The sequence below is a fragment of the Rattus norvegicus genome, chromosome 6, assembly GCF_021556685.1.
Source record: "Rattus norvegicus strain SHRSP/BbbUtx chromosome 6, alternate assembly SHRSP_T2T, whole genome shotgun sequence".
Taxonomy (NCBI): Eukaryota; Metazoa; Chordata; class Mammalia; order Rodentia; family Muridae; genus Rattus; species Rattus norvegicus.
Genome location: NC_141539.1, coordinates 128,655,817 through 128,679,617, shown reverse-complemented (window position 1 = coordinate 128,679,617; position 23,801 = coordinate 128,655,817). Strand labels below are relative to the sequence as shown.

Here is a 23,801-nt window from a genome sequence, read left to right as displayed (position 1 = left end):
TCAACAGACTCACTGAATTCAGGTTTTCCGTCTCCCTCAGTCAGGCTGATAACGTCTCAATGAATTTTTCCATTTTTTTAATATCATCAACTTTCATATCATCATGCCATCATAATACCATTATGCCATCCCTTCCTTATCCTGCTTATTGTTGTGGGGACTGATTTTATTCTTGATGGTGGCTTATTCATAACTGCTATTAATACTTAACGTACTTTACTTTTCCCAGTATCCTTTTCTATTTTCCTTCCCTGTGTGCGTATCTCTTTGACTTAAAATCTCACCTCCTGGATAGTCTCCAGTTTCCTCATTTCCATATGAAACAATCCACAGATATTGACAGATATTGAAAGCCACCCTGATGAAGCCAATTTAAAGCATGTGAATTCTTTACTTTTGATCAGCAACCAAAAGTTGATCTGAGCCTGCCTCAGAACCTCTCAGGGGCTACCACGTTCTTAAGGCAAAATTGATGATCGCCTCGGGGTTAGCTAAGAGTCATGGTCATGTCTCGACTTTCGTTTTGAGAGAAGGTGATTATTTCCAACACAACATGACTTTTTTTTTATTCAGATCTTTTTCAGCTATCATAGTTTATGTTTAGGTTGTATAAACATTGATTATTCAATACACTGGATCATGGTCAGAGTAATGGAAATCCCAAATGTGTTGCCAAGGCAGAGGTGTCTGTCAGGGTACACAGAGTCAAGGACTGTGTTAGCAAACACAGAATGAGTCAGGACAAGATAAAGTTGGCTCCGTCTCTTCACGTAGAGGTAGTAGTTGTAGCTTTCCTTCCCCTCTGGCTTCCAATCTCTCTAACCAATACATTTACACATTCCTTTTATTAGGTTCAACAGAAAAGTCAAGTTTTCAATAATTCAGCCATGTAGATCATTGGTGAAACTTTCCATCAAGTGTTACTTTCCCTCTTGTTCTTCTATCTTATAATTTTCTTTCAATAGATGCAGGCGGTCAGTGCTAAGAAGGAATTAATCATCCCTGAACTCAAGCAGTATTACAGAGCAATAGTGATAAAAACTGCATGGTATTGGTACAGAGACAGACAGATAGACCAATGGAATAGAATTGAAGACCCAGAAATGAACCCACACACCTATGGGCACTTGATTTTTGACAAAGGAGCCAAAACCATCCAATGGAAAAAAGATAGCATTTTCAGCAAATGGTGCTGGTTCAACTGGAGGTCAACATGTAGAAGAATGCAGATCGATCCATGCTTATCACCCTGTACAAAGCTTAAGTCCAAGTGGATCAGGGACCTCCACATCAAACCAGACACACTCAAACTAATAGAAGAAAAACTAGGGAAGCATCTGGAACACATGGGCACTGGAAAAAATTTCCTGAACAAAACACCAATCAATGGCTTATGCTCTAAGATCAAGAATCGACAAATGGGATCTCATAAAACTGCAAAGCTTCTGTAAGGCAAAGGACACTGTGGTTAGGACAAAACGGCAACCAACAGATTGGGAAAAGATCTTTACCAATCCTACAACAGATAGAGGCCTTATATCCAAAATATACAAAGAACTCAAGAAGTTAGACCACAGGGAGACAAATAACCCTATTAAAAAATGGGGCTCAGAGCTAAACAAAGAATTCACAGCTGAGGAATCCCGAATGGCTGAGAAACACCTAAAGAAATGTTCAACATCTTTAGTCATACGGGAAATGCAAATCAAAACAACCCTGAGATTTCACCTCACACCAGTGAGAATGGCTAAGATCAAAAACTCAGGGGACAACAGATGCTGGCGAGGATGTGGAGAAAAAGGAACACTCCTCCATTGTTGGTGGGATTGCAAACTGGTACAACCATTCTGGAAATCAGTCTGGAGGATCCTCAGAAAATTGGACATTGAACTGCCTGAGGATCCAGCTATACCTCTCTTGGGCATATACCCAAAAGATGCCCCAACATATAAAAAAGACACGTGCTCCACTATGTTCATTGCAGCCTTATTTATAATAGCCAGAAGCTGGAAAGAACCCAGATGCCCTTCAACAGAGGAATGGATACAGAAAATGTGGTACATCTACACAATGGAATATTACTCAGCTATCAAAAACAACGACTTTATGAAATTCGTAGGCAAATGGCTGGAACTGGAAAATATCATCCTGAGTGAGCTAACCCAAACACAGAAAGACATACATGGTATGCACTCACTGATAAGTGGCTATTAGCCCAAATGCTTGAATTACCCTAAATGCCTAGAACAAATGAAACTCAAGACAGATGATCAAAATGTGAATGGTTCACTCCTTCTTTAAAAGGGGAACAAGAATACCCTTGGCAGGGAAGAGAGAGGCAAAGATTAAAACAGAGACTGAAGGAACACCCATTCAGAGTCTGCCCCACATGTGGCCCATGCATATACAGCCATCCAATTAGACAAGATGGATGAAGCAAAGAAGTGCAGGCCGACAGGAGCCGGATGTAGATCGCTCCTGAGAGACACAGTCAGAATACAGCAAATACAGAGGCGAATGCCTGCAGCAAACCACTGAACTGAGAATAGGACCCCCGTTGAAGGAATCAGAGAAAGAACTGGAAGATCTTGAAGGGGCTCGAGACCCCATATGTACAACAATGCTAAGCAACCAGAGCTTCCAGGGACTAAGCCACTACCTAAAGACTATATACATGGACTGACCCTGGACTCTGACCTCATAGGTAGCAATGCATATCCTAGTAAGAGCACCAGTGGAAGGGGAAGCCCTGGGTCCTGCTAAGACTGAACCCCCAGTGAACTAGACTGTTGGGGGGAGGGGGACAATGGGGGGAGGGTGGGGAGGGGAACACCAATAAGAAAGGGGATGGGGAGGGGGATGTTTGCCCGGAAACTGGGAAAGGGAATAACACTCGAAATGTATATAAGAAATACTCAAGTTAATAATTAAAAAAAAAAAAAAGAAGGAATTAATCCTCCAGTGTTGGGTGTCTCAGATCTCTCATTCAGGGCTCTTTGCAGGCTTTGAAGTAGGATTGAAGGCAGATTCAATGGCTCAGCAGATAAGGACACGGACCCCAAGCTGATATACAGGTGCTACCCATTGTATGGTTGCATGCACATAGAATTTTCCTGAAAGAAAAAAAATGCCCTCTAGCCAGAGAGGTCAAGACTGTATATTAGTCTCTCTCCCACTGTCTCACACACACACACACACACACACACACACACACACACACACGTATACACATTTATGACATACATACACATGTATATGTATATATTTGTTCGTTATACCCATACACGTTCAGAAAGTTCTCTGCCTGTCAGGGTCTGAGAGTTACTGAAGAATGATAATTCCAGTAGCTTGCTCCCCCGGCTCCTGCTCCACGGAGTGTAATCCTAGCAGTACTGAGGGATCTCCGAAGCAGAACATTGCCTGGGATTGGGCCTTTGCCTTGGTACATCTGCCTGTCAGTTGCCCATGGTGCTGTAAATACCCTAGGAAACTGAACTGTTCACCGCGCTGAACTTGACAAGACCATGCTCTGATCTGTCAAATCACAGTCTGTATGGGGTGAATAGGTATGTATTGATTGTGCCCCTAGAAAAGTCACATGACACCAAGTAAAGCAGAATTTCATTTTTTATTTTATTCGTATGGGTATTTGGCCTACATGTATGTCTGGTACCCTGCAGGCCAGAAGAGAGCATCAGATTCCCTGGAATTAGAGTTAGAGAAGATTATGAGCTGTTGTGCAGGTGCTGGGAATTGAACCAGGTCCCCTGAAAGAGCAGCCAATATCTTTAACTGATGAGTTATCCATATGGCCCCATTACAACAGATCTTTTAACTTCATGTTTTAAAAAGTGTGTCCTTGGGTTGGGGATTTAGCTCAGTGGTAAAGCACTTGCCTAGCAAGCGCAAGGCCCTGGGTTCAGTCTCCAGCTCTGGGAAAAAAAAAAAAAAGTGTGTCCTTGGACTATCACAGGAAATGTCAAACCTGGTATCCTGGTACTCACGCACACACAAACACACCCAAATATATACATACATACACATGCATATGTATATATTTGTTTGTCTCGCGCCCAACGTCTCGCCAGCAAGAACGACGCATGGCAATAGGATTCTTCTGCGAACAAGCCTTTATTGTACAGCTCTCTTGAACAGGGACAGGGGACCCGGAGGGAGGGAAAGGCACTGCTTATATATGCTTAGGAGACTTGTGTCGCTACCCGATTGGTGCAAGCCCCAAGGCCCAATTTGCATGCCCCGAGAGTGGGCTGTGACGTGCTTGGCTCATGCGCACTGCATCCTTTGGGATGGACAACAGCTGTGCCCTGTTGACTCACTCACAGGAAATCGGCCCCACGTTGGGCACGGTACGGGGGGGGGGGCTACTAACAGACAACAGCTGTGCCCTGTTGACTCACTCACAGGAAATCAGCACCATCTTTGGGCGAGGTACGGGTGGCTACCAACATTTGTTCATTATACCCATACACATATACACACATACATGTGTATGGATACACATAGACTCCCTCCACACACACACACTAGTATATGAGTTTGTGCGGGGAAAATGAAACATAAAACGAATCATAAAGATCGCTTAATAAACTGGTGGAAGAACGGGGTAAGACATGAAGAACTGTGTGAAAAGCATTTTTCGTGAGCCAAATTAAATGCCAATGACAAGAGCACCGCCTTGAAGAACTGACTAGAAAAGAAGTTACGATGTACCTGACAGCTAGCAGGAACAGTTTTTCTTTTTTTTAATTAGGAGCCAAAATAATAGAGTAAGATTATTTTCAGTTTGAAAACTTATTATAAATATTTCTGGGTTAAAACAACAACAACAACAAAGAAGTAACAACAAAAATAACCCAAGTGGGGCCTGGGGACACACACTGATAATTTCAGCACACCTAAGGCTGACAAAGGATGATCTCAATTCCCAAGATAGCCTGGGCTACATTGCAAAATGCTGCCTAAAAACCAAACAAGACAACCACCACAACAAAAACAGACAATGACAACTGGAAACTAAGTTGGTACCATGTATGTCGTTGGATTAAGGCTATTCATGTATGAATGAAAGACCCCCCCCCATGAGTCTTAACTCAGAGCTGCAACAGGCTTGAACGAGCCCAGGCACGCCCAGATACCTAGGGCCGAGTCACCGTTAAAACTAACAGACCATAAAAGGAAAGGAATACAGAACAGACTAGGAGTACCGGATCTGACTCACAGGCCACCTGGCAGGAAGGGATAAGCCCCTAGCCCCCGACATTCAGGACGTCCCAGCCCGCACGTACTCGTACTCTCTTACCACATTACAACCTCATTCGAATATGATTCAAACCTGCCAATGTGTGTAGCCATACCTTATTATCTCATCATGTGAAATAACCAATCATATGTGAACATGTCTATATGCCTCGTTTAAATCCACCAATCCCCATAACTATGCATCTGCTTCTGTACGCCCGCTTCTGCTTCCCCAAACCCTATAAAATCCCCATGCTGGAGCTGCTGGGCGCGCAAGTCCTCCGAAGAGACTGTGTGCCCGCAGGCACCTGTGTTTTCCAATAAACCCTCTTGCTGATTGCATCCGAGTGGCCTCGGCTTGGTCATTGGGCGCTTGGGTCTCCTCCTGAGGGAAAAGGTCCTCTCCGGAGGTCTTTCATGGTGAACACAGACAAATACGTCAGCTTTAACAGTTTTACTTCCATGTATACATGTGTATGTGCTTCATGTGTGCCAGTGCCTGAAGGGGACAAACATGGTGGTCAGATCCCCTGAAGCAGGAGGTACAGGGTGAGATGCCTGCCACAGGTGCTGTGTTTTATAAAAAGATAAGGAGAGAAAGAATATGCTTAGTGGACGAGTAGTCAGGTGTGGGGGAAGGGGGTGTCTCTGCGGGCCCAGGATGAGGCATCCGTTCCCCCTGAGGGACCATCCACAGGGGTGGTATGGTACAGAATAGAGTTTACTCATGAGGAGGGGAGTTGAGAAAAAGGCACAGAGAGGAGAGAGAGAGAGAGAGAGAGAGAGAGAGAGAGAGAGAGAGAGAGAGAAAGAGAGAGAGAGAGAATGAGAATAGAGGAGTAGAGGCCAGCCATGAGCATGTGGAGAGAGGGGGGGAGCAGAGTAAGGGAACAAGAGTAGGAGAAGGGGGAGGGGGAGCAACCCTTTTATAGTGATCAGCACACCTGGCTGTTTCCAGGCAACTGTGGGGCGGAGCCTAGACTAAATGCTGGCAACAGGTGCTGAAAGCTCAGCTCAGAGTCTCCAGATGAGCAAGAATTCCACACCTCCCATCTCTCCAGCCCCCAAGGAAACCGATTTCTGTAGAAAACAGGTACAAGAATAAGAAAAAATGGGCTGAAGAAAGAGCTCAGTGGCTGAAAGCACATATTAGGGTTCCTCTTGCACACAACCTGGTGTCAATTCCCAGCACCTACATCAAGCAGCTCAAAACTGCCTAGAACGCCAGCTTCATGGAACTGACACCTCTCTCTCATCTATATGAAAACGCCCACACATGCACACTGAAAAGATAACTCACAAAGTAAGTTCAGAAGGAATCCAATACAGTTTAAGAACTGTTTAATCTCACTAGGAGTAAACAGAAACGTAACTCTAGTAAGAGTTGGGATTGGCGTCGATTTCTTAAGTTCACCATGCTTGGGATGGACCCCAAGACCTTAACGGACTTAAGTGAGTAATATTGAGCCAACAGTAATTTGTAGGCATAATGTTTGTGACCACAATAAAAAGATTATCCTTGTCTTAGTTGAGTGATGACTTCTCTCTCCGATGTCTGGTTTCAGTCCTGACATGGCATTGTACTGCTTATTCTGAGTAACTCCTGCCTCACTGTTGTGTCAGCATTGTTCCCCATTGATTCTTTGACAAGTCAATAAAAGCTGATCAGCCAATGGATTGGACAGAGGAAGGTAGCGTCATCTTGTAGTGGGTCCAAGAGGCCTCACTGGAAACGCACCTGGAGCAGAGAGGGGCCAATCAATACTAAAATTGCAAGTATGGAATTTTAATTGGTAGGTGGACAGATTAGCTCAGAGGAATAGAATAGATTAAGAAAAGCTCAACTCGGGGTTGGGGATTTAGCTCAGTGGTAGAGCGCTTGCCTAGCAAGCGCAAGGCCCTGGGTTCGGTCCCCAGCTCCGACAAAAAGAAAAAAGGAAAAAAAAAAAAAGAAAGAAAGAAAGAAATGCTCAACTCTGGGCTGGAGAGATGGCTCAGCCCTTAAAGGATAGGCTCACAACCAAAAAATATAAGAAATGCTCTGGTCCTGTACTGTAAAGCTTATCAAATCCATCTTGTAGGTATGCATCAGTTTTATTTGATGACAAAGCCAATTGGTGGTAAGGAACAGAGGACAAAAGGCCTTCCACACACTTGTAGAAGAGTGTAAATGTGGCAATTTGAAAGAGAATGGCCCCCATAGGTGCATATATTTGAATATTTGTTTCCCAGACAGTGGAACTGTTTGGGAAGGATTAGGAGACAAGGCCCTGTTGGAGGAGGTGCATTACTGGAGATGGGCTGTGAAGCCAAGTTAGTTCCCCCTCTCTGCCTCCTGCTTGTGGACCATACTTAAGCTCTCAGTTGTTGCTCTAATGCCATGCCTGCCTGACTAACTGCATATGTACCTGCCTGTTGTCATGTCTGCTGCCAAGATGGTCCTTAACTCATCTCTGAAACTATAATTCCAATGAACTCTGCCTTCTATAAATTGCCTTGGTGATGGTGTTTCTTCTCAGAAATAGGAAAGCAAGTCATACAAAAGTTGGTATCAGAACCTGGCTTCTTGTTCTGACAGCCTAGATGAGCTGTCTTGGGAGAAATATTTGAGACTTTGGCCTAGGAAAGCACTTAAATGCTCTACTGCAGTAGGAGCCTGGAAGACAGTAGTGCTGATGTGGATTGTCGAGACGAGGCTCAAGAGATTTGGAGGGGAGGATATTAAGAGGTGGGATGGAGGCCATTTCTGTGATCTTATGCCAAAGGATGTAAGCATTTTTCCCCCTTGTCCTAAGAGTATTCCTAAGGCCAAACCTGGAAAGTTCTGGACTAATATCACTGGCAGAGGAGATTTCAAGACAGCCTAATGTTGACCCTGTTGCATGATTACCAGTGCTCATTCTACTGTGTGTCTACAGGGGAAAAGAGCAAGCCAGTAAGCAGCACTCCTCCATGGCCTCTGCATCAGTTTCACCATCAGGTTCCTGCCCTCCTCGAGTTCCGGTCCTGACTTCCTCTGTGGTGAACTGTGATGCGGAAGTATGAGTGAAATCAACCCTTTCCTCCTCCCCAGGTGTCTGTCCATCATTGCGTTTTATCGTGCGGCAATAGGAACCCCTAAGACAGAAATTTACCACACTTTCTGCAGAACAAGGGTACTAAGATACGGATTCCCTAGAGGGGAACAACTGGTGCACCACGGTAGTGTCAGCAATTCGGCCTGGCCAACTTACAAAAGCCAGTGCTAGGATTCACATGCTTAAAGGAGAGGCTGGGACAGTAAGGTAGAAGATGTGCAATGTGCAGAGTTTAAGGTGGTAAAGGTGGGTAGTCTGGAAGGACAAGTGAATGGAGACCAAATGGGAATCAGTGGGGGAGGGGGAGACTCGGGGAGATGAGACAATGTAGGGGAGAAGTCATGGAAGTTTCTAGATCCGAGCCAATGTTTGATTTGAAGAGTTAAATTTCAAAAAGTTAGTCATAAACAAGGTCCGGATGTACCTGAGGGAGACTATAGGGCTTGCCGGACCATTTGGAGCCACCCCCTCCCCTTCCTTCACTCCCTAGAGGTGAGTCATCCCCCTGCTGAGTGTGATGGATCATCCCACCCCACATTGCTGAGCGGCTAGGTAGCACATACTCTTTGCTGATGTAACTCCACGCCAAAAGTAACTACACCATTTGAATTAGCCAATCCTGTGTAACCGCGCGAAATTCCCTGGCTTTCCCTATATAAACCCCCACCTTTAGAGGCTCGTGGCTGTCGGCCCTCTATCTCCTTCGTGAGAGGTGTGGCATGTCGGCCCGAGACCTCTGTGTCGGCCCGAGATCTCGAGATCTCGAGATCTCGTTAATAAAGCTGCCTTTTTGTTATCACTTCATGAATGGCTTCTCGAGCTTCCTGGGGCATGCCGCCATCCCGAGACTGGAGTGAGAGTCCCAATTTGGGGTTCTTTCTTTTGTTCTTTCAGATTAAGTAACTACATTTCGTCTAAAGTTAGAGAAGCTCGCACTAAAAGTGTGACACCTTTTTTTAAGTTATGCCTCAGTAAACTTGATGCCTAGGAACAGCCCACACAGGTCTAAAAAGCCGGTTGAGTGGGAGGAGGTGCTTGCCAAACGGCTCCACGGGGTGGTCAGACTGGGTCTGCAGCTTTTAATTTTCCAAAGCCTACTTTTCACGATGGTTCTTAAATGCTTTGACCTCCCTTCTAGTGAAAGAAAGGATACAGGGGACGTGGACCTGTTTAGAAATGGTTCTTTTGGAGCACATCCCATCTGTGTTGTCAGGAAGTCAGCAGCTCAGCTCGCAGGTCCACAGCTGCAGCTCAGTACACTATCAAACACTTGACGTAATATTGACTCCAGGTCAATAGTGTCAGGATGGCAGCAGTGGTGGCACAACCTAGCAGAGACAGTCAGGCCTCAGCCGAGTCAGCACAACTGAGCAGGAGGGTTTCAGACCAGCAGGGATGCCAGGAGAAGTTCTCTGCTGTGCCTCCATAATGAGGTGAAGATCAGCGAAGACGCTAGACCGAGAAGCATTGCACACTTAGCAGCCCTTAAAAAAGCTATTCAGTGTCCCTGTCTATACAATGTCTGTACCCAACCTCAAGTCTTTGGAACCATCGGGCAAATCCTTATTAATACACAAATACCTGGCTACTGCCAACCAAAAAGGGGGATACTGGTAGCACGCCAGGCCTATGACAGAGGCTCCTCCACTGGCTTCATCCTTCCCACTTAATGTCCTCATGAATATATATGTATGTGTATGTGCCTGTGTGTGTGTATGTGTATATGCATGCTTGTTTTAAATGCATATGTATTTTTAAGTGGCTTAACTTATGACTGTTACTGCAAAAATCTCATCCAAACTCTACTGTGTGGGACGTGGCATTTTGGGTAAACTTCTCTGGTCATACAGCCAAGGCTCTAGAATAAACGGTCACCCTCTTTCAGGTGAGAGTAGTGACTTTTGTGCCCACATTCTTCCTGCTGAGTTGTGAAGGTATGGGCGTGTTGTTTGTTTCAGTTTCCATTTAGCAGCACACAGCTGTTTCCCTCTCTCTCTCTCTCTCTCTCTCTCTCTCTCTCTCTCTCTCTCTCTCTCTCTCTCTCTCGTGTGTGTGTGTGTGTGTGTGTGTGTGTGTGTGTGTGTGTGTGTGTGAGAGAGAGAGAGAGAGAGAGAGAGAGAGAGAGATCAGGCAGGAGGTAAACAGATAAGTGGAGGGCAGGTGCTTAAACTTCCTATTGATTTCAAACCTCCAAGAGGAAGCTGACTTTTTTTTCTTTTACAGCCCCTCCCCCCTCCCCCAAGCTGACTCATTTCAAGGGGCGGACCATGACCCTATTGGTTCACAGGCAAGAGTTTCTCCTGCTTGCCTCAGATTTAAGTCACTGTCTAAGTAAGCAGTGTGTTGTCTACCAGAACTACTCGCCTGCTACCAGGACAGCTCATCATGTGGGGTTAGTTGCCCCTGGGTGGACTGGGAACTGGCCTGCCTGACCCAAACCCGCCAAGAACTCACTGCCATCAACAAATTCTAACCTTCTCTACCTCCCTATCTCTCCCTAGGAGAAATGTTGGGCGCTGCTATAGGAGGAGGTTTGTTTCTTGCTCCAGCTGGTGAGGGGGTGGGGGGTGTGCTTTGAGGTGGGTGCCACTCCCAGCACTTGTCTGCTGCCGCAATCTGGGGCTGTCTGGGTGCAGGGCAGGGGCTGGGGCTGTGCTACCCTTACTCCAGGGATGAGCTTAAGGTTTCCTGTGCAGCTGCTCCTCCGGGCCTTATAGATAATGAGCAGAAAAGTAGATGAATGTGGTGAAGGCTGTGACGGGGAGCTGATGAGACCTGCCGGCTTGTTTTCCCCTCACACCCACAGGCCCAGTGAAGGATGATGCTTTTCAAGTGTCACTGCCAGACAAGACCATGGCTCTGTCACATCCTCCACTGATCTCTTTGCCTCCACCAGGCTCCCTGCCCCTCCCTTCCTCTTTACCTTGGGACCCCTTTCCATGCTCCTTAGAATAGAAAGACCGCAGAAACAGTCAAAGCATTCACGGGTGGGTCATTTCCCTGAGCCTCCCTCACCGAGCTCCTCTCCCTGCAGTTGTGGCTGTGGCAGCTGCACCCGTCGTCCTGTCTGCCGTGGGCTTCACTGGGTCAGGCATTGCAGCTGCATCCATAGCGGCCAAGATGATGTCTGCTGCAGCAGTTGCCAACGGGGGCGGAGTCGCAGCAGGAAGCCTGGTAGCCACACTACAGTCAATAGGTAAGTGTCAGGCCAGGCAAGTTGACCCGAGGCTAAGCCAAGGACTGTAACTGCCTTCCTATCCCTACAGTCCCACCTTCTTATGTGTTCTCCTTCTGTTCCTACCTTCTGGTTCATTCTGAGTGAGGTGGGGGTGTGGCTCGGGGGTGAGGGGTGCTCATTGGTAGAGCCGGAAGGAGCCTGGTGAATGTTACTGGGTTCTGAATCTTTACTACCTGGCTGTCTTTCTCTACTGAGTCTTTTCTGTCATGCTATGTCGGGGTGGGGGTGGGGGTTGGGGGCTTCCTGCATCTGGCTTTACCCACATCTATCGTCTCCTCTGGTCTATCTCTGTCTAGAGCATAGACCCGGGGTTCAGACAAAAAGAGGTGGGTTGTCTCTAAGCTTCAGGCCACTGCCTGTCACTGCCTTGTCTTCTTCCCAGGTGTACTTGGACTCTCCACATCAACCAACATCATCTTGGGGTCTGTTGGGGCAGCCATAGGAGCTGCCGGAGCCTCAGAAGTCTCCTAAGCACAGGAGCCTCCAATGCAAGATTTGATCTTAGGAGGTGACATCTCCACCAGTTTAACCCTCGATGAAGTCAGAGAATGACGGAAAAATAAAGGTGGTTTGTTGGTGTGGCTCTTTGAATCATGTTGTGGCCTGATAGTTTCATGTCTTCAGGCTTTCCTGCCAGCCTCAGCCTGGAGATCAGAGGGAGGGGACAGGTTGGCCAGCACACAGTTAGCAGGCAGGGTTTTATGTGGTCCCTGCAGTAGTGGAAATCTGTGTGGAGTGGGGGCTTTTTGGAGTATTCATGGACCACACTTTATCCATTATTCAAGGTCAAGTTGACAAGAGGATTCTGTCATGAGGCAAAGGTGAGAGGTAGCCAGGACCATTGACCTGAGAACTCTGAGTCCTTCCTCATCAACGGCTCTGGATGTCCAGGGCTATGAGCAGCCTATAACTACCCCACTGTACTTCTGAGAGGCTGACAGGAAACCACCAGGGAGTTAATTCACTGGGCTCAGCAAATGCACTGGTACCTCAGGAAGGAGAGGGAGTCAGAAACAGTCACCACCATTTGTAATGGCTATGCCATGGAAAGGAGACACAGATTCCTGCCTTACGTTCTAGAACTCTGACTGCACCTTCACTCAAGGCTGACAGGCATCACCCATGTGTGATGTATTATGCAGTGCTAGATAGGGTCCACACTGACACCTTGAAGTCTTGAGGCAGGAGGATACATTTGAGCAATCTCTATTAGTTCAGTTCCATTTATATCCTCAAACCCTTCTAACTTCCTAAGTTTCTTTCTAAAATTTGGGGGTGCCTGAATGACAAAATCAATGTTGGTTGCTAGCTGGCTTTCTGGTGTTTGGGTGCAATGGAGTGAACAAGGGATTAGGTTTACACGAGCGTTCTGGGAGCCCAGTGTGGGACTCCTGGGACTCTTAGGGTTTTCCTAGCAGCTGTTTTCAATCCTTGTAGAAGGGCTTGGCAAGACCTGTTTAGAGCCCCCTTATCCTGGGCAGCATTCACGGCTCCGTCGGCTCACACAGATTAAACCCATTCTAACTGGGCTGCACTGTCTGGCAGTGATATTTTGCCAGGCCCAAGAGTGGTTTGTGCTTGGGATCTGTGGGCATTCATTCTAAGCCAGCTGGTGGGTATAAAAACCTCTCTTGAGGAGACGGATGAGGGTCTAAGGATTTTCAGAGAATGGTGGGTTTATATGGATCACTGCTTGAAAAGGTGACATAAATCCAGAAAGGGAGAGTGGGACCCTTTGGGTCTTAGGACACTGCTGTGGTGGCTGCTTTCTTAGAGGGAGAATGAAGACTATGTCTGTCCCAGGGAAATCCCTCCCAGAGCCCCCGAAGCTAGAGCCACTCTGCATGTGAGGAGTGTAGGTGGGTCCCAATGGGAAGACTATCTCTTCTCCCCTAATTCACATGACTGTTAAATTATTTCTTCTCTTCAAGCACAGCCTAAGGGGAAATTCAATTTTCTTAGTCGGGCTGTGGAACAGAAGTACAGGCAGAGATTTTGCAGTGCTTTGGGCCGCCATGTGTCTCAGACAAAGGTTTTGATCCAGGTCACCAGCAATAATCCCTGAATACATAGTGGGGGTGTTGCGGGGGGGGGGGCTATAAATGCAAACCAGGCTCTGGCTTTGAGATGAGTGGCTCAAAGGGTGCCATGAAAAATTCCTCACGGGAATTGAGCAAACCCCATCCTGGCTGGCATCCGAGAGGTCAGTGAGGTCAACTCCTCATTTAGGGAGGGGCATAAGAAGGAGGTGACATTCTCAGGGTTATGGATCAGTAGCAGGGCAAAGAGCAGCTTCTGTTATGACATTTAGATTCACTACAGCTGAGCACACACCTACACCATGTAGGTCTGAGACAAGATGGCAGCAGGAAGGGTTGAGCCTGACCCACCCCCAAGCCCAGGTAGCAGAGAGCTCAGGTTCCCTACTTTTACTGTGCAAGCATCACACAGGAAGGGAAACAAGATTGGCAAGCACTTGGTTTTATTTCTTATTTCCACGTAGGCAATCTGTGATAGTAAATTGTCCCCTGGGGCTAATTAATCCCTCTCCGGATTAGACAAGCTGAGTGGCGACACCTCTGTTCCCATGTCTGCCTCCTCTCTTGCCATGTCAGCCACCTTGGTTTCCAAGTACAATTATCAGAGGAAGGAGTACAAATGCTTACAGACACCCATCACACTGGCCACAACGGCAGACCCTGTAGAGCCCACGAGGACCTTAGATGTCATGGAGAGTCCAGCAGCTCCTGGGAAGACACAGACGATGAGCAATAGGAGAAGGGGTGAAACTTTGAGGTCAGAAGGGGTCAGAGTTGCCAGGACCATTCAGGATGGTCTGAGACACAGGGTCTCCACCTTACCCCCGCTACCTCCCAAAGCATCTAGGATCCATGTCTAGCATTGTTATTTCGCAGGGGAAACTCCATACACTGACACTAGGTAATAGTCCAGCTGGGTAACATTCCCCTCGGCAGGGAAAAGGCTGAACCTAAGGGGTGGATTAAACCCGGGTAAACCATCCTGCAACCCTCCTCTCCCTCCTCCATCCCCCCCCCCCGCCCTGGTAAACACCAGAAAGAAGGGAAAGACAAAACAGAGTGGGCCGTGACCTCTCCTCCCTCTGGTCCTCCAGCCAAAACACTTACCAGCAGACTGCAGAGTGGCCACCAGGCCACCAGCTGGGACTCCGCCCCCATTAGCAATGGCTGACACAGACATCAGCTTGGCTGCTAGAGAGGAGGCTGCAATGCCTGACCCAGTGAAGCCCACGGCACTCAGCACAGGTGGAACCGCAGCTACTGTCATGGCTGTGGGAAGAGGAGTTATGTCAAGTGGGCTTGGGAAGAAAGATCCCCCACCCAATATCCTTGGGTAAACCTGGAGGACTTCCTGGTGTCTAGAGAGGGAGAGCATGGGCAGAGGGGACTGAGCCAGGGCATCTCCTCTCCCCTGTAACTCCTCCTCAGGAGAAGCCTAGAGAGCAAAAGGGAAGGGCAAGGCAAGAGGCACTCTCTGAATTCGAGTGCTAGTAGTCAGGATGCAGGGAACGCAGGAGGAGAGCAGATCTGTGTCATTCATTGAGGATTGAGTTCTTGCCTGGCTATGATTGGCAGCAAGACCTTCAAAAAGGCTGATTGTTGGGTTCAGTGTCTGTCTTGGTCGAATGCTGGGATAAGAGAGCAGCCCTGAGTAAGTGTTTCTACAGGAGAGAGTCTTGCCCAGGCATACATGGACCCTAACTGGAGTGACTGGAGGAGGCATCCCACAGTCCTGCTGGGTCCTCACCGGCATGTCAGAAGCCATCAAGCTGATGGTGCAGGCAGAGTGTTGGCCTGGGTAACTGCTGCTTGTCTGGTCAGGCATTTTAAGCTGTTACTAGGAAACTTGCTCCTTGCAGTTAGTACTGTTGCAAGGGAACTTTGTCCTATGCTGTTCGTACCGTTACTAGGAAACTTTCTCATGCCCGATTGACTGCGTATTCTGTAATGTTTTGTGCTTCGGTGTTCTTAGGAACCAATCACGATAGATGCCAGTTAGAACTCCTTTGTCTATGTGGTCTCAATAGCTGCAGCCTGAGCCAATGTACAGCTTACTTTTTGCACCTGTGTATGATCCTTTCTAGATTTTCTCAATTTAAGTTGCCCTGTGTACAGACCTCCACATAAAAGGAATGTCTAAACCAATATAAGAAGCCGACTGGAACAAGACCACCACCTTGAGTAGGGGTCAAATAATGTTTTACGTTCCAAGTCTTTCCTGAGAATTGACATCCTACTTGGTAGAAGAAGCATGACCGTGGGTAACTGGTGTCCTGGATGACAGGCTAAGACATGACTGTTAGGCAAGGCCAGATTCCTCCCACAGTTGACTGTCCATAGCCAATGGGAAAAGGATAAATGTACAATAAAGACAAGTCCCTAAGGAAGACCCCTAGCTCTAAATCCTGATTGGTGAAATAACGTGGCGCAGATGTTTGTGGACTTCCGTCTGAAGAGCTCTGTAGGATTATGGCTTAGGGTAGCAGTCAGCTCCTGAGTCTGGTCTGAGGCCATGATCGATCAATCAGTCCTGGGGTGAATGCTCAACACACTAGCCTTCTCTGACTGAGATCAGTGGTCATGTGGTATTTCAGGCGACTCCTGGACCCCAACACACAGTCAATCTTTGTACATTCCAAGTTCCTTTCCCCTTCCTAGAGCCCCCTTGGTAAATACTATATGGGGTAAACAGTCCCAATTTTCTCTGTTAGGAGCGCAAAAGAATTCAAACCATGCACCAGGTCACAGGAGGTGGGCACCGGAGGAAGATATGGCCTCTCCTGCCTCTACACCACTACACTCCTTCCTTTTCTCTACTTCCTTCTTTCAGCCAGTTCCCTCATCCCATCTCCACCTTTGCCCCACTAACTCCGGGGAAGCCTACTGGGACAAGATGGAGTGTTTCCTGGCTCCATGCTTACAGGGAGAGTAGGAGGGGAACCTACACCCATTCCATGACATCACTTACCTCCCCCAAGCATGGCGACAGCAGTCTTGACTAGAAAGGAAAAAAAAAATCCTGTGAGAACAGTCACTGTCCCCTACCCTATCTAGCTCACAGGGAAGAATGAGCCCTGTATGTCCTTCCCTAAGAGAGAGACCCAGCACATATCTCTGCCCTGAGCAGGTCCTGACCGCTTGCCTCTAGAGAACTCAAGATGCTTCAGATAGATCTTGCATTGTCCTTCCTTCATCTGCCTGTTTGCTGTTTTGTGGAGAAGTCTGAAGTTACTTTTCTTCTCTCCCTACCATAGCATGGTCCTTTCAAACAAAGCAAAATAAACAAACAAACAAAAACAAACAAAAAAGCGGGAGGCTTGGGGTACAGGTTGGTAGTAGGATGACTGCCCTGGCTTCTCTGAACAAAAGGAAAAAGAACAGTAGTCATGTAGGTATAGCTAGAAAGCATATGTAGCCTCCCAGGGAGTACAGAGTACTTGCACTGTAATTTAGAACTGGAACCTTGACTGATGTAGGGATGGTGACAGGGTACAGGCAGCAGGCAGGTAGTCATGATGCTTTTGAAACTCAATCCCTACCCCCAGTGACACATCTTCTCCAATAAGGCCACACCTCCTAATCCTTCCTAAGCAGGCCCACCAACTAGGGGCCAAGCATTCAAATATCCAAGCTTCGAGAACCATTTTCAGTCAAACCACAGTAGCTAACATGATGGATTCTTTCCCTCAAGATAGGACTGCTAGTTGATTTGAAGTAGGGTCAGTGTTTGCCAGACGAATTCCTTGGCCCCACACAAGGCAGTATAACACATGGGCTCAGTTCCCAACAGTGTGAGCCATTTAGGATCCTGAACTCTACAGTCATTGGGGCCACATTGAATTCTCTGAGGTTCAAAGGGTCAGAAGTTCAAAGGTAACCTGGAGAATTCAGCCAGGTCTTCAGTGGCCTCGGGTAAAAGGTAGGGGAATGAAAACCAGACTTGCCCAAATCAGGTGCTGAGTGGACAGAGGTTAGAAGACATTGACTGCTCACTGGTACTGGCTGACAAGCAGGAGAGCAGGTTACCAGTCTGTCTGGGGACTGTTTGCATACGGAGACAAGAAGGTCCTCCCCTAAAAAGGGGTGTTATCTGTCTGTTTGCCAGCATGCTGGACGCCATTGATGACCACAGGGAGGGCCTAGACTCTTGTGGGTCCTCAGAACTTCTGCCCTGGGCCTCTTCCCACCATCAGTCCCACACACATGTTGATTGTACAACTCTGAATTTCTTTTCTATTTATTGTCCCTGGCAGAAGGAAAAGCCCTACAATCCCTCCTGCCCAGGAACTTGGAAGAGTGGTTCACACTGGTCAATGAAGAGTAAGATTGACAGGTATGGTGGTGTCAACACTTTGAGCAGTCAGAAATTTGTCAAAAAGATTGTCCCAAGCTTAAGGTCAATTGTCGTGGGCTATATCCATAGTGCTCTCTGAGCTAGCCTGGGCTATAGATTGAGTCCTCATTCTAAGAGAGGGGGAAGGAGAGGGGAGAAGGAGGGAGGAGGGTGAGAGGGAGAGGGAGAGTGAGAGGGAGAGAGGGAGGGAGGGAGAGGGAGAGAGAGAAGAAGACACAGAGAGAGAATATGAATATGTTACCTTCCTTCCTCTGAGGCCATTAGAAAAACTTAAGGAACTAACCAATGTAATAGGCTAGCAATTAAGAAGGCATTAAAATTCTACTCACTAACATTCTATTGATCTTATCTTACCTCCTCTGGTAAATTCCCTATACATCTGAATACTTGACAAGCACAAAGGAATGTGAGAGGTGGCTTGTCATAGTTCTCCATGTAGACCTGGGTCCCAAGTAGGATTGTCAGATGGACATGCAGGGACAGTTACCTCCAATGGGGCAAACAGCCAAGGCGGAGGCAGGGAGGCTGGATAAAACGGTGCCAGCCTTCAGTGCTCCCAATGCAGATCCAAGTGCAGAAGCTCCAGATCCCAGTGCAGTCTGGGCTAACAAGTTGAGCCCTAGAGGGTGAAAACATAGATCAGAGAGGGGTCAGAAGCCCCATTCAAACCCTCATGAAGAAACTGCTGTGGGGGGCTGAGTGTGTCTGCCCTGGGTGACAGAAAGGAAAAGAAGCTACACAAAGATTCTGTATACATTTAGAAGGCCTGATCCTTTATTCTCTTCCAGAAACAGTGGTGGGTTTTTAAGAGCCGCGTTCTCGGTGTGAGGAAAGCATCGGGAGGACCTAACGTTATCCATTGAGAATGTTGTATCCATTGCCCCTTCAGTCAGGCAAATGATAAAGAAAATCTTCACAGCAGGCTGGAAATTTGGGGCTGAGAGGGAAGATTTGTGCAGGGAATAAAATAAATAAAAACAGAGAGGCCTTCACAAGGAGGAAGGAAAGAACTTTAAGTCCATACCACGGCTTGTACACCCAGCAGGACCAACAGTTCCACAAAAGGTGAACTCTGGTGGGGAGTCCAGGAGAACAGATGGGAGGGACCCAGCTCCAGACCCCAGGCCAAAGTCTCAGAGGAGGACCCTATGAAGCATGTAGGTCTGAGTTTTCAGGGCCTCAGAGCCAGCCTCATACACTAGTCTGGTCTCCCTCAGACCTTTCTCAGAGACAAGACTGTGTTGGATGTGAGACAGTGGGCAGCTCTGAGGTCAGGATGCCGCATGCTCCATAACTGCCCCCTCCCAGTCCACTTTCCACCCGTGGCCACTCACCCTGTGAGCTAGCTAGGATGGTGCTGGATACTGCCCCTCCGGCTTTGACCACGGCCACTGAAGATGCCACCTTGGAGGCAATAGAAGCCACCAGCGTACCTGTGCCAGACAATGCCATGGGGACCGGTGTGCGTTCCAGATAGGAGCCAAACCTACGAAAAGAAGTGGAGCTTTGATGAGGAGATTGGAGACCAGGAGCTCCAACTTGGAAACACTGAATGGCTCCAGGCTGGGTAGAGAGGCCACTCAGAGGTGGCAGGAAGCAGTGGGCTTGGCCCCAGCCTTAAGGCGCAAGATCCCATTCAGTGAATGTGATTTCCTCCAGGGCAGAAGGCTCCATAGCAAAGACATTAGGGCACCAAACTGGCCACACCCAGCTGCTTACAAAAGGCAGGCTCTGACTACATTACTTACACTTAGAGCTCACTTCACCTAACCTCTAGGCTGCAGGGTCTAGTGGGGCCTGGGGTCCCTTCCTTCTAGGAACCCACCTCCTGTTTGGAGGAGACTGAGGTGGATATTTTACATATCAAAGCAGACCCTGCCTCCAGGTTCTCCCAGTACCCCTCAGTTCCTCGATGGCATACCCTGCCCCAAATCCTGAACTGTCCAGCCCGGAGGCTGGGCTGCTCCTCCCCCAGGTTTCTTCCCTGTATAATTCAGACACTTTGGTGGCTAATTGTCTCTTCCTCAACTTCCTTTCTCTCTCGGTGCATGCACATTTTTCTCTGTCTCATCCCCCTCCCCCATAGTGACTTCCCTGAGCTTGGTCCTTGTGGCCAGTGATCTTGCCTGAGAGCAGCTTCCCCATAGACCTGCCTGTATATAATCTAATCTGGCTTGAATTGTCTCATTTTGCCAGCTCAGGAAAGATAACCTATCACCTTTAAAGATAGGTGCCGCTGTGAGAGCTAGAGGACTTCAGAGAGAGACTGTACATTGGCCTCCCCTTCAGCCTCTGGGGATTTTTGCCTCCTAGGTCTAGGGTCATCTGAATAGGGTCTCTGTGCTGGCCCTACCTGCTGAAGATTTCCTGTGAAGATCCCGACACACACCCCCACCCTCACCACAACCAGAGCTGGATTTTGGATTTGTTTCTGCAAAATCCAGTTCTTCTCAGAGTGGAAAAAATCCACTGTGGTTGAAGAAGACATACCCAGTGATGTAAGTGAGAGGATGAGATAGGTTTTGGTGTCCCAGTTCCCTCCAGGCCTTAGAAGTCCACTCTGGGTGAAGATACACCTCGTGACTGAAGACAGCCAATGAGGTAAGTTTCCATTTCCCCAGCTCTCTTCAAGCAAGACAAATCCATTCTGAGGGAAGATACGCCCAGTGATGGAAGGCAGCCAAGGAGAGGTTTCCTTTTCCCCTGCTCTCTCTAAATCCTGTTTGGTTTGGAAAGAATGGCTCATCATTCTTTTACTGAGTGCTAATGTGTTTGCAATGTATTATGAAATATACCCGCGATTTTTTTCCCCTTCCAATGACAGTGCTGCAGGAGAAACCTGAAGTAATAAAAGTGAGGCTATAAACATTTATTAATAATGTTGCTTAGGAAATATTAAGTTACGCAAAGTGCAATGTCTCCAATATGAAAGGAATGTAAGTGGAATATAACTAGGTTTCTTATACACTATGGAAAATAAAATTTTGTACCATGATTGAAGTTTAGGTTGCTGAGAAAGTTTTTGTATTGTTCACCAAGAATGAACTCAAATCAGGCTCCATTCCCACAATAACAGGGGACAGCCCTGACTCAAAACCAGAACTTAGTTCCCTCCCCATATCAAAGAACAGGCTCTGAAGTGCATCTGGGAGAGGGGGTCCATTTCAAGGTCACAACCACCTTTAGGTCCTGTTGTGTCATGAAGCCCCCTCACCTCTTATCAAGAAAGGCTGGGTTGCAAACATTCAAAAGGAACAACACTGGTTTAATAATTCTGATAATACATTTGCTGTGAAAATCCATCTGCTCAAGCTGCCTGACTTTCAGTCTCCTGTCTTTGTTTAACTGTTCTAAGTGTACCCTGGGGCTGGGACTGAAAGAGACTGAAGGGTGACTGTTCCTGTGGAGAACTAAGCCTACAGTATAAATAAGGTAGTAAAATGTATTTGTGCCAGCTCCTCTTTGTGCATTAACCAGAGCCCATTGTTCTTAACACTGCTACTACAACTAGTAGAAGTCCTAATGGGGAGCCTTTTCCCTTAAAAAAAATTAGATTTATTTTTACTATGTTATGAGCATGAGTGTTGTGTCTGGATGTATATCTGTGCACATTTGTGCTTGGTGCTGGAAAAGGCAGTGAGTACCATGTGCATTCTGTGCAACAAGAAGTACTTTTGACCACTGAGCCAACTCTCCGATCCACCTTTTCTTTTCTAATCTCCAAGTGTGTGGATGTTTTTCTCACTGGGAAGGCATATAATTGCTATAACCACAGAATATTCAAATAGAACAATACAGGAGTTTATCAAGGCAAAGAGCTTTGTCCTTCTCAGCTTCTCCCAATCAGAGGCAAACATACATCCAATCAGGAGAAGCATACATCCAATCAGGAGAAGCATACAACCAATCAGGGGAAGCATACAACCAATCAGGGGAAGCATACAACCAGTCAGAGGAAGCATACAACCAATCAGGGCAAGCATACAACCAGTCAGGGCAAGCATACAACCAATCAGGGCAAGCATGCTTCCTGACCTCCTTTCTGTCTATGTTCTTCCTGCCTAACTTGGATCAAGCACATGCTAGGACAGCTAGCATTGTTTACTGAAGTGAAAGCACATGTGGCTTATAATCTTCCATAAACATCAACCCCAGGCCTTCCAGGAAGTTGTCTGACCTTGGACAAGTGGAACTTATAGATGGCAGGATAATTTGATATCATATCATATACCATATCATATATATGATACAATATATTATATATCTCTGAAGAACAGTAGTTTAAACTTAAAACAGAACTTTAGCTCTTACAAGGGTTATGTCAATTAAAAAATGTTGAAAAATTGGTAGAATAAATGCGCATTAGCCAAGGCCAGCCTTAAAATAAGTATGCCTCTGAGGATGGTCCTGAGTCTCCTGCTTCCACTTGGACAGTGCTGGGTTACATGCATTTTTCACCATGCCTGGTTTCTTCCATACTGGGGATAAAAATCCAAGGCTCTGTGTACACTAGGCAAGCATTCTACCACCGAAATGCATCCCCAGCCTAGAGGTGTGTTTCTGTAGTATTATTTTTCTAAGCATTAGATTATTTGGATTTGTTTCTTTATTGTTTCGATTTTCCCTTTGAAACAGAATCTCTCTACATAGCCCCAGCTGTACTGGGAATCACTGTATAGACCAGGCTGGTCTCCAACTCCTAGAGATCCACCTGCTTCTGCCTCTGCAATGCTGAGGTTAAAGTTGTGCATCACCATGCCTGGCCTGATGCATTTGATTGGACAGTTAGAAGAAGCAATGGGTATGGTCATGTACCCCAGACATCCCAGCACTTGTCGACATGTAGCCTGATGTCATAGGGGTCTGAGACAATCTGGCTTTAATGTCATGGTTACATATCAGACGCCAAAGTTAGTGATGCATCTTGGTGGTAGATTGCTAACCTTGCATGACAGGGTTTATCCTCAGCATTGGGTGTCAGGAGCCATAATGGGACAAGCTAATAACTAGCAGGTGATCTCCCTGAAATGGCCTGCTTTGGATTATTATATAATCTGTGACAGATTCGCTCTTATTCAGCAAGGCTGTAAGGGATTCATTTTAGGAAAGATTCCTGCTATTAAAATGTTTTTCCTGTTGTTATTATTAAACACATATAACAATCATTAAATAATAGCACACCCCTTTGGAGCAGACCCCTGCAGATCTATGAAGATGTACTGTCTGGTAGTGATGCTATATAGACAAATAGATGACTTCTTAAGTCTTAATGATGATCCTATAAGAATTCATAAAATTATATCAATGATTATTAAGCTCTTTATAGTGGGACTGCTATTAAGTCTTTTTCTGATAGTAAAAACTGCAGTGACAACTCTGCCAGTCTCCCAGGTATCACCAGTTAATTGCTCTTAGATGTTAACCAGACTCTCTCCTACTCAGAACACATTCCAAGAGGTTGTAAAAACAATTAACCAAAGGTCATAAAAAGGGAACTAACAATTTATTATAGGTGCTAGGACAGAAGATAAAATATTGACTTGGTTTATCTATAAAAAACTTCACTAATAACTTAGTTATTGTTTTAAACCTTGGGTTGGGGATTTAGCTCAGTGGTAGAGCACTTGCAAGGCCCTGGGTTCGGTACCCAGCTCCAAAAAGAAAAAAAAAAAAGTAAACCTTCTGTGAACCTGTGGAGCTGAGACAGGTGATAGATGCTTAGCCAGATAATTACTCCTAACGGATATGCATGTAAACATTCTCTATTATAACGTTCTATTTCAATTTATGACTTGACTTTTTATGTGAACTTGTGATGAACTCTGTAACATGTG

General features: G+C 46.7%; 2 protein-coding genes across 3 annotated transcripts; one reads left to right on the top strand and one right to left on the bottom strand.

The window, feature by feature from the left end:
- Positions 1–10,678: 10,678 nt before the first annotated feature.
- Positions 10,679–12,165, top strand: Ifi27l2a (interferon, alpha-inducible protein 27 like 2A). The gene is made up of 4 exons (NM_206846.2): positions 10,679–10,728; positions 10,838–10,867; positions 11,371–11,532; positions 11,957–12,165. The coding sequence occupies exons 1-4, from the start codon at positions 10,722–10,724 to the stop codon at positions 12,043–12,045; spliced, it is 288 nt and encodes a 95-aa protein (NP_996728.1). The 5' UTR covers positions 10,679–10,721; the 3' UTR covers positions 12,046–12,165.
- A 1,874-nt stretch (positions 12,166–14,039) lies between these two features.
- On the bottom strand, positions 14,040–20,529 carry Ifi27 (interferon, alpha-inducible protein 27). Of its 2 annotated transcripts, none has more exon segments than NM_203410.2 (6): positions 14,040–14,321; positions 14,721–14,882; positions 16,582–16,611; positions 18,455–18,586; positions 19,302–19,453; positions 20,458–20,529. In NM_203410.2, coding segments are annotated over 5 exon segments (549 nt in total). In that variant the 5' UTR covers positions 19,420–19,453; positions 20,458–20,529; the 3' UTR covers positions 14,040–14,214.
- Between the last annotated feature and the right edge of the window lie 3,272 nt (positions 20,530–23,801).